The sequence below is a fragment of the Perca fluviatilis genome, chromosome 7 (assembly GCF_010015445.1).
Source record: "Perca fluviatilis chromosome 7, GENO_Pfluv_1.0, whole genome shotgun sequence".
In the NCBI taxonomy this organism is placed as follows: domain Eukaryota; kingdom Metazoa; phylum Chordata; class Actinopteri; order Perciformes; family Percidae; genus Perca; species Perca fluviatilis.
The window spans coordinates 24,151,632-24,162,674 of record NC_053118.1 but is presented as its reverse complement, the minus strand read 5'-3'; the positions used below and the strand labels follow the sequence as shown (position 1 = coordinate 24,162,674).

Genomic DNA, 11,043 nt, shown 5'->3' with positions numbered 1-11,043 from the left:
AGTGCTGCACTGGTGTCAACACCTGCATGCCAACAACTGTGCACCAGTTGTGGGGAATTCAGAGCTTCTAGACAAATGTAGACACAGTTTAAAGCATTTTAAAGAATATAAGAGAGTAAAGATAGTGTTTGATATTATTTTGAACAAGATTAAAGTTAGAATCCTTGTTATTTAAAACCCATTTTAGGCTTAGGGTTAGCATAGTTTCTTGAAATAGCTATTAAATGTATATACCATCAGTAATTAGCCCTCTATAAAGAAAAACAATACATATTTAGCTTTTTGTGATTTTATCTCACTGATGGAAGCCTCCCCTGTCTGTAAAATGAGGATAGAAATAATGTAGCAAATTTTGCAGTTGGGTATCCTTATAGTTTATTGGAAAAAAAGACAAAACTTCAATACAGTACTATCGTCTTTTTATGCACAGCCTACAGAAATAAAGACAACGTCTACATAGACATCTGTCAAATACACAGAAACACAAGAAAGAAAACATCAAAATCAGCTGGATGAAATGTACAATGGAAAGCACATTAGAGGTTGACAATACAGTATTCAAGGATATTCTTAACATGTTAATATGCTGCATAAATGTCAAAAAAAGTACAGACTGTTGCTGTTTTCTCTTGCATTGGAGGAGCCTATTTGCATTCAGTACACTGGTTATATTTGGTGGAAATTTCATCTCAAGCATTCAAAAGCCCATTTACATTCATTCCATATTCACACTGGGGTTCTCTTTAACTCGCTCTCTTTATCTTGATCTATTCCTCTTTCCCTTCCTCTCTCTCTCTTCTTTTTTTTCTGTCTATTTTTCCTTTCTTGGATCAGTCTTTCATCTCACGCCATTAGCAGGGGTTGCAAAGGGAGGGCTGATGGCTTCGCTTTCCTGCGTCCTTGCTGCGGTTTTGCTGCAGCTGCTGGGCTGCGATAAAGAGAGGAAAGAGGAGAAGTTTTCACACTAATTACAACACAATAATGAAGCACTTGGTAAAAGGCGCAGTGAAAATGAAGGTCAAACTGTCATTAATATAAAGTGAATAGGGTCTATTAGAAAGCATTTGAAAAGTGACCAGAGATTACTGGAGAGGGTATAAAGTTTAGTTTTTTTACGAGATAGAAGCAAGTTAAGAACATTTACCGGTCACACTGGCAGTACGTCTTGGGTTTTAGTGGCTGTCGGCCATTCTTCTTATTTAGAAATTTTCTCTGCAGCAGAAAGAAATAACAATAACAATATATATATATATATATATATATATATATATATATATATATATATATATATATATATATTTGCCTTAGTAACCCATCCTCCTTATCCCACTGACTATCTACAAGTGAGTGTATGAAGATTTTGTAGCTGGTTGTCTTGACTTACCTTCCTTCTTTTGATCTTCTTGCACAAGACAATGACAAAGACCATCAGGAGAACCACGACCAGGCCGCCTACTCCAATTGCAACCCACACCCACCAGCTGAGCCCCAGCAGCACAGCATCAGTGCCTGAATGTTGATTAACGCCTGGTTGAGATATGAAAATTTACCATGGCAGAAAGGGAGGAATCAATGACATATCCAGTGAAGAATCACTTTCGTTAATATGTGCTCATAGAGGATTCACCCAAACAAATATGCACAGTCGGGGCAGGTTGACTTACTGACGTTCTTTGAGCTTGGTGAAGGGGATGGTGCAGCTGTTTCAGGAACAGGCGCTAAAAGCAAAAACACAGCACATCTTGCTTTTGCCAGTGGCCACACAGGTACCTTTATTGTGGTTTAAATCATATGTAAAGACTCTGGCAAAAGCCAGTGTCCTACCTTGAACTTTGATTTCTAGGCTCTCACTGTATGTCTTCCCGTCATGGGAGAACGTACAATTCCAGTTCCCTGCATCAGAGTGGTCTACAGATTTGAGTTGAACAGTCTGTGACTCTGAGTGTGAACTTCCACCTGGCCTGTTCCACTTCACTGGAGAGTCCGGGGGGTTCAGACCTTTAACCCGACACTGGAGCGTAGCCTCACTGCCCAGCTGGAGCTCACTAGAAGGGCTGACTGAGACTGATGCAGAGAGGGACAACAGACGGGAACAAGTATACAGTGAGAATCACCAAGAGAAAGGGGAGGCCATGCCGAACAAAGGACTATCCAGATCATTAGAAATGTGACACACCCTTATGACATAATAAGAAGAGCTAAATGAAAATGTATCCCTTATTGTATCTCTTGTTGCTTATGGTCACAGCTTTACAGACTGGAACATCTACATTTGAGGGATATTACATCAGGAAAGTAAAGGGGCACGTCATCGATTTACACATGAAGGTCAGTTTATTCATTATAGGAACTGCTGTTCAACTTGTGAAAATAGTTGTAGACTAGGGAGCTTTGTACTATACTACTACTACTACTACTACTACTACTAATAATAATAATAATAATAATACTCACTTGTATTTCTGAGTTTATAAAGACATAATAGTACATTTTAAGTATTATTAGGAACACCCCACCTTTGTAAGATGTGTGAGTGTGTGTGTGTGTTTATTGAAGGCCTAACATTTTTATTCTAAAGTCAATTCTTCAAAAGTTACTTTCATTGTTTAGTACATTTGCCAAAACTATTCTTATAAGTAAACTGTTTGTTTGAAGAATCAGAACCATTATTTAATTTTCTTTTAGGATTCAAAATTCCTAGATGTAACAATGAGGTAAACCCTACTCACTCTCTATTATATTATTATTATCTATTATATCTATCTATCTATCTATCTATTATGCTAGGAATTATTTGTAAATACATTTTTCTATTGTCTTCTGCTCACCTGAGACCACAAGAAGTGCGTGTTCATATTTTCTCCCATCTGCCGTACAAATGAACTCTCCGGCATCGTCTTCCCTCACTCCAGAGATCTCCAGACTGGTAACCCTTAACCTCGACCTGTCTCTAAATTTAGCACCTAAAGCAGAAAATACATGTTAATTCCCAAAAGTGTTAAGAACAATACGTTGTGCTGTAGGTAATGTCAACTTTACAAAAGTAAAGTCTGTTTGTACCTCTGCGAGGGAAGCCCCTCCCATCAACACTAATAATCAGGTCATTTCCATAATTCCACGCCAGGCTGTGAGTGTTTGTCTCGACCCCACACTTGAAGGTGGCACTCTGCCCTGGTTTTGTGAGGATCACGTCGCCTCCAACAGAGAGTGCACCCAGCACTGAAGAGAGAGGATCACATTCATGAAGCACACTAATATATTCTTGTTACATTGCCTTGGAGACACATATAGTTCATTTGAAGTTAAAGGGCAATTTATCAGGTTGAATTTAGGCAATAAAATACAACTGCAGTCATTTCCCAGGTAGATTAAGAGTATTGTAAACATAAAGGGACATATTTGCATCTATGTTACTGGCTACTCATTGCAATGACTTCATGTAGCCTAGCAGAAGTATTTTCACTCACCAAAACCAAACCACACGATTGTCTTCATTTTGAATGTTGGATCTAAGGGGTAAAATTACACAAATGTACATTTCAGTCAAGACAAAAGTAGAAAGAAAGAAAAACAAATTGAATGCAGTTGTTCAGTGTGAAAGCAAACATTTCCAGGTTAGAAATACCACACAGCTTCTGTTTGAGATGAACATTTTACAAAATACCTGTGTGATCCCTAACCACGAGCTAGCACTCTACTTCCTGCCTCTTTCTATCTCTGGTATTAAACATATAAAACTTGCTTCGTAGGCTTGCATAAAAACTGAAACAAATGTCACTGTGAAAATTCCAGCTTATGTTTTTGCTCTTTTGCATTTAATTAACATGCTCAATAATGCATGTGAAGTTCCTTTGTTGCAGATATGTATCTGATAATACATCAGAAATAAGATGTTTTTGTTGTACACTTTTCTTACTAATATGTCAACTATATGAAACAAAAAATCTCATAAAATCACTGTGTTCTTTTATACGTTTAATGTTTTTGAACATTTTAAGAATTAAATTCAGCAAGCTAAAATAATTATTTAAACAATTTCTCATTTTAAAGCCACAAATCATATCTTTGTATTTAAGTTTTTGGATAGCCAGAACAATTACAATTCTAAATGAATACTTTAGAAAACTTTTAAAATGAATCTAAAACGTCTAATTTGACATTATCAATATATTTCACCCCATTGACTAAACAAGAGTTACAAATAAAGATCATAAAGAATCTTTCATCCTTAAAATTAGATTGAGCTTGATATATCCACTAAACCCTTGGAGACTTTGTTACGCACATTTATCTTTCTCCTTCCTTAAGTTTCTAAAGATTAATTACAGAGAAATGAGGACTGACAATAGCAAACTATTAAGTGTTCAATGTACATATTTATTATTAAATTGGTTCATCCGCCATTATGTTAAGTTTGGACATTACGGAAGAAAATTAAAAAGGATTCAGAATGGTCACATTAAATCCAATAATTGCATTTACAATATAAAACTTGATTTTATAATCTAATTTGAAATCTTACCTTAAATTGTGAAAAAGTTATTGAAAGTCAAAATCTTTCCTCATCCTCTTTGTGCTTCACCGCATCGAAAACAAGAGCACAAGGATGCAAACCTGTAGAATGCGGAAGAGATCTGAAAAGAAACGTGTACCAAGTTGTAGGCCGGTGCAAACCCCTGCAGTTTGTGGGTTTGCTCTTCATGCCTGCGCTTTCTCGCAAACTAGGCCTGGGATTCTGTACGCAGTGAAAAACAGACATTACTTATATTGAATACTGTATTTTCCCAGACAATTTGTAGGATTTTGAAAACTCAGCACTAATTTGTAATCATGAGGTCGACATCATATGATGGAGAACCACACAGAGAAGTGAAAATAAGTTGACCAATGGTAAAAAAAAACTTGACTCGTTTAAAAAGAAAAGGCAGACTGACAGAAAGACAATTCTTTATTTGTCACAGCAGAAGTAACAAGGATTTGTTTGCAAAATAAAAACAAAATAAAACAAATCCCCCAGATATCACCCTCGCCAAACTTCAGAGAAAATACAAGTTCATTTGGTGTTTAGACTTTTTTTTTTTATTTCCTTTTTGTCACACACATTTGAGCGGTTATATATTTGTTTGTTTCACTGACATTTCCGCTCTTCATGGATGTTCATCCGTTGTTTTTTTTTACTTCCTCACTGAAACTGGTGGAGGAGGAGTTGGTGCACATCTGAACGGGTGACAACAAACTGCAACCATCCAATAAAAGAAGTGGGGGGGGGGGCTGGAAGCAACATATTTTGATGGGAAGGGGCAGTGACTACTGATGGCAGTGGAAATCAATAGTCAGGACATGGATGAGGGTGATAGTTACACGAAGAGTGAATGGACATAGGAACCCTCGAATGTTCGGGGCTGGTTTCATTGAAGCAGGTTTTCTGAATTATCTGGATCCATTTGCTAGTAAAATTAGTAAAACATGGAACAGGTGTTTTAAACATATTTCATATGGTTTTATTCAGCATAGTTTTCCAAGTAACTAACTGAATCTGATTCTCTGAACAGGCCCATGGTTTGGAATCAACGGACCAAAAGGAAAAATCTCCTTACACCTTATCTGTACATCTGCACCAATTTATTCAACTGTGTATATATGCAATCTGACAGATTTATTTACACTTTTATCAGCTGTGAAGCATGCCAGGGCATTTGTAAGAGCTTGGTGGGGTGCAACTATGAATGCTGTCCTGTGTGTTTGTGTTAGCGTCCACATTACTCTGCCTTCACCCTGAGTGTAACGCTCCCTTGTCTATTCAGCCACTCTCCTGTAGAAGTAGAGGTATCCCAGGTCTTTGGGAGGTTTCTCTGAAGCGCACACCTTCTGGTCGTTGAAGATGACCCACCTGTTGAACAGAGAGATCTCTCAGTTCACAGAGGATTCACCCAAACAAACAAGCAGTATGCACAATCGGGGCAGGTTGACTTACTGACGTTCTTTGAGCTTGGTGAAGGGGATGGTGCAGCTGTTTCAGGAACAGGCGCTAAAAGCAAAAACACAGCACATCTTGCTTTTGCCAGTGGCCACACAGGTACCTTTATTGTGGTTAAAATCATATGCAAAGACTCTGGCAAAAGCCAGTGTCCTACCTTGAACTTTGATTTCTAGGCTCTCACTGTATTTCTTCCCGTCATGGGAGAACGTACAATTCCAGTTCCCTGCATCAGAGCGGGCTACAGATTTGAGTTGAACAGTCTGTGACTCTGAGTGTGAACTTCCATCTGGCCTGTTCCACTTCACTGGAGAGTCCGGGGGGTTCAGACCTTTAACCCGACACTGGAGCGTAGCCTCACTGCCCAGCTGGAGCTCACTAGAAGGGCTGACCCAGACTGACGCAGACGGGAACGAGTATACAGTGAGAATCACCAAGAGAAAGTGGAGGCCATGCCGAACAAAGGACTATCCAGATCATTAGAAATGTGACACACCCTTATGACATAATAAGAAGAGCTAAATGAAAATGTATCCCTTATTGTATCTCTTGTTGCTTATGGTCACAGCTTTACAGACTGGAACATCTAAATTTGAGGGATATTACATCAGGAAAGTAAAGGGGCACGTCATCGATTTACACATGAAGGTCAGTTTATTCATTATAGGAACTGCTGTTCAACTTGTGAAAATAGTTGTAGACTAGGGAGCTTTGTACTATACTACTACTACTACTACTACTACTACTACTACTAATAATAATAATAATAACTTGTATTTCTGAGTTTATAAAGACATAATAGTACATTTTAAGTATTATTAGGAACACCCCACCTTTGTAAGATGTATGTGTGTGTGTGTGTGTTTATTAAAGGCCTAACATTTTTATTCTAAAGTCAATTCTTCAAAAGTTACTTTCATTGTTTAGTACATTTGCCAAAACTATTCTTATAAGTAAACTGTTTGTTTGAAGAGTCAGAACCATTATTTAATTTTCTTTTAGGATTCAAAATTCCTAGATGTAACAATGAGGTAAACCCTACTCACTCTCTATTATATTATTATTATCTATTATATCTATCTATCTATCTATTATGCTAGGAATTATTTGTAAATACATTTTTCTATTGTCTTCTGCTCACCTGAGACCACAAGAAGTGTGTGTTCATATCTTCTCCCATCTGCCGTACAAATGAACTCTCCGGCATCGTCTTCCCTCACTCCAGAGATCTCCAGACTGGTAACCCTTAACCTCGACCTGTCTCTAAATTTAGCACCTAAAGCAGAAAATATATGTTAATTCGCAAAAGTGTTAAGAACAATACGTTGTGCTGTAGGTAATGTCAACTTTACAAAAGTAAAGTCTGTTTGTACCTTTGCGAGGGAAGCCACTCCTATCAACACTAATAATCAGGTCATTTCCATAATTCCACGCCAGGCTGTGAGTGTTTGTCTCGACCCCACACTTGAAGGTGGCACTCTGCCCTAGTTTTGTGAGGATCACGTCGCCTCCAACAGAGAGTGCACCCAGCACTGAAGAGAGAGGATCACATTCATGAAGCACACTAATATATTCTTGTTACATTGCCTTGGAGACACATATAGTTCATTTGAAGTTAATGGGCAATTTATCAGGTTGAATTTAGGCAATAAAATACAACTACAGTCATTTCCCAGGTAGATTAAGAGTATTGTAAACATAAAGGGACATATTTGCATCTATGTTACTGGCTACTCATTGCAATGACTTCATGTAGCCTAGATCACTCAGTTCACAGAGGATTCACACAAACAAACACAAGCAGTATGCACAGTCGTGGCAGGTTGACTTACTGACGTCCTTTGAGCTTGGTGAAGGGGATGGTGCAGCTGTTTCAGGAACAGGCGCTAAAAGCAAAAACACAGCACATCTTGCTTTTGCCAGTGGCCACACAGGTACCTTTATTGTGGTTAAAATCATATGCAAAGACTCTGGCAAAAGCCAGTGTCCTACCTTGAACTTTGATTTCTAGGCTCTCACTGTATTTCTTCCCGGCATGGGAGAACGTACAATTCCAGTTCCCTGCATCAGAGTGGTCTACAGATTTGAGTTGAACAGTCTGTGACTCTGAGTGTGAACTTCCATCTGGCCTGTTCCACTTCACTGGAGAGTCCGGGGGGTTCAGACCTTTAACCCGACACTGGAGCGTAGCCTCACTGCCCAGCTGGAGCTCACTAGAAGGGCTGACCCAGACTGACGCAGACGGGAACGAGTATACAGTGAGAATCACCAAGAGAAAGTGGAGGCCATGCCGAACAAAGGACTATCCAGATCATTAGAAATGTGACACACCCTTATGACATAATAAGAAGAGCTAAATGAAAATGTATCCCTTATTGTATCTCTTGTTGCTTATGGTCACAGCTTTACAGACTGGAACATTTAAATTTGAGGGATATTACATCAAGAAAGTAAAGGGGCACATCATCGATTTACACATGAAGGTCAGTTTATTCATTATAGGAACTGCTGTTCAACTTGTGAAAATAGTTGTAGACTAGGGAGCTTTGTACTATACTACTACTACTACTACTACTACTACTACTAATAATAATAATAATAATAATACTCACTTGTATTTCTGAGTTTATAAAGACATAATAGTACATTTTAAGTATTATTAGGAACACCCCACCTTTGTAAGATGTATGTGTGTGTGTGTGTGTGTGTGTGTGTGTGTGTGTGTGTGTGTGTGTGTGTTTATTAAAGGCATAACATTTTTATTCTAAAGTCAATTCTTCAAAAGTTACTTTCATTGTTTAGTACATTTGCCAAAACTATTCTTATAAGTAAACTGTTTGTTTGAAGAGTCAGAACCATTATTTAATTTTCTTTTAGGATTCAAAATTCCTAGATGTAACAATGAGGTAAACCCTACTCACTCTCTATTATATTATTATTATCTATTATATCTATCTATCTATTATGCTAGGAATTATTTGTAAATACATTTTTCTATTGTCTTCTGCTCACCTGAGACCACAAGAAGTGTGTGTTCATATCTTCTCCCATCTGCCATACAAATGAACTCTCCGGCATCGTCTTCCCTCACTCCAGAGATCTCCAGACTGGTAACCCTTAACCTCGACCTGTCTCTAAATTTAGCACCTAAAGCAGAAAATACATGTTAATTCGCAAAAGTGTTAAGAACAATACGTTGTGCTGTAGGTAATGTCAACTTTACAAAAGTAAAGTCTGTTTGTACCTTTGCGAGGGAAGCCCCTCCCCTCAAAACTAATAATCAGGTCATTTCCATAATTCCACGCCAGGCTGTGAGTGTTTGTCTCGACCCCACACTTGAAGGTGGCACTCTGCCCTGGTTTTGTGAGGATCACGTCGCCTCCAACAGAGAGTGCACCCAGCACTGAAGAGAGAGGATCACATTCATGAAGCACACTAATATATTCTTGTTACATTGCCTTGGAGACACATATAGTTCATTTGAAGTTAAAGGGCAATTTATCAGGTTGAATTTAGGCAATAAAATACAACTGCAGTCATTTCCCAGGTAGATTAAGAGTATTGTAAACATAAAGGGACATATTTGCATCTATGTTACTGGCTACTCATTGCAATGACTTCATGTAGCCTAGCAGAAGTATTTTCACTCACCAAAACCAAACCACACGATTGTCTTCATTTTGAATGTTGGATCTAAGGGATAAAATTACACAAATGTAAATTTCAGTCAAGACAAAAGTAGAAAGAAAGAAAAACAAATTGAATACAGTTGTTCACAGTATGAAAGCAAATATTTCCAGGTTAGAAATACCACACAGCTTCTGTTTGAGATGAATATTTTACAAAAAACCTGTGTGATCCCTAACCACAAGCTAGCACTCTACTTCCTGCCTCTTTCTATCTCTGGTATTAAACATATAAAACTTGCTTCGTAGGCTTGCATAAAAACTGAAACAAATGTCACTGTGAAAATTCCAGCTTATGTTTTTGCTCTTTTGCATTTAATTAACATGCTCAATAATGCATGTGAAGTTCCTTTGTTGCAGATATGTATCTGATAGTACATCAGAAATAAGAAGTTTTTGTTGTACACTTTTCTTACCAATATGGCAACTATATGAAACAAAAAATCTCATAAAATCACTGTGTTCTTTTATACGTTTAATGTTTTTGAACATTTTAAGAATTAAAATCAGCAAGCTAAAATAATTATTTAAACTATTTCTCATTTTAAAGCCACAAATCATATCTTTGTATTTAAGTTTTTGGACAGCCAGAAAAATTACAATTCTAAATGAATACTTTAGAAAACTTTTAAAATGAATCTAAAAAGTCTAATTTGACATTATCAATATATTTCACCCCATTGACTAAACAAGAGTTACAAATAAAGATCATAAAGAATCTTTCATCCTTAAAATTAGATTGAGCTTGATATATCCACTAAAGACTTGGAGACTTTGTTACGCACATTTATCTTTCTCCTTCCTTAAGTTTCTAAAGATTAATTACAGAGAAATGAGGACTGACAACAGCAAACTATTAAGTGTTCAATGTACATATTTATTATTAAATTGGTTCATCCGCCATTATGTTAAGTTTGGATATTACAGAAGAAAAGAAAAAAGGATTCAGAATGGTCACATTAAATCCAATAATTGCATTTACAATATAAAACTTGATTTTATAATCTAATTTGAAATCTTACCTTAAATTTTGAAAAAGTTATTGAAAGTCAAAATCTTTCCTCATCCTCTTTGTGCTTCACCGCATCGAAAACAAGAGCACAAGGATGCAAACCTGTAGAATGCGGAAGAGATCTGAAAAGAAACGTGTACCAAGTTGTAGGCCGGTGCAAACCCCTGCAGTTTGTGGGTTTGCTCTTCATGCCTGCGCTTTCTCGCAAACTAGGCCTGGGATTCTGTACGCAGTGAAAAACAGACATTACTTATATTGAATACTGTATTTTCCCAGACAATTTGTAGGATTTTGAAAACTCAGCACTAATTTGTAATCATGAGGTCGACATCATAAGATGGAGAACCACACAGAGAAGTGAAAATAAG

At 37.3% G+C, this 11,043-nt stretch overlaps 1 protein-coding gene across 1 annotated transcript; it reads right to left on the bottom strand.

Annotated features, from left to right (window-relative positions):
- Positions 1-358: 358 nt before the first annotated feature.
- Positions 359-10,939, bottom strand: cd4-2.2 (CD4-2 molecule, tandem duplicate 2). Its single transcript, XM_039805090.1, has 17 exons — positions 10,686-10,939; positions 9,629-9,670; positions 9,222-9,380; positions 8,990-9,124; positions 7,970-8,209; positions 7,810-7,863; positions 7,351-7,509; positions 7,119-7,253; positions 6,135-6,374; positions 5,975-6,028; positions 3,061-3,219; positions 2,829-2,963; positions 1,825-2,064; positions 1,665-1,718; positions 1,385-1,527; positions 1,145-1,212; positions 359-928 (listed from the first exon to the last, which is right to left on the bottom strand). Exons 2-17 carry the CDS (start codon positions 9,654-9,656, stop codon positions 844-846), a joined length of 2,088 nt encoding a protein of 695 aa, XP_039661024.1. The 5' UTR covers positions 9,657-9,670; positions 10,686-10,939; the 3' UTR covers positions 359-843.
- Positions 10,940-11,043: the final 104 nt, after the last annotated feature.

Coding starts and splice junctions, on each gene's coding strand:
- cd4-2.2 (XM_039805090.1), bottom strand. CDS start 9,656: ATGAAGACAATCGTGTGGTTTGGTTTTG. Junction 7,510..7,809: donor ACCAAGCTCAAAGGACGTCA/GTAAGTCAACCT, acceptor CTCTCTCTTCAG/TGCTGGGTGCACTCTCTGTT. Junction 1,719..1,824: donor CCTAGAAATCAAAGTTCAAG/GTAGGACACTGG, acceptor TTTTGCTTTTAG/CGCCTGTTCCTGAAACAGCT.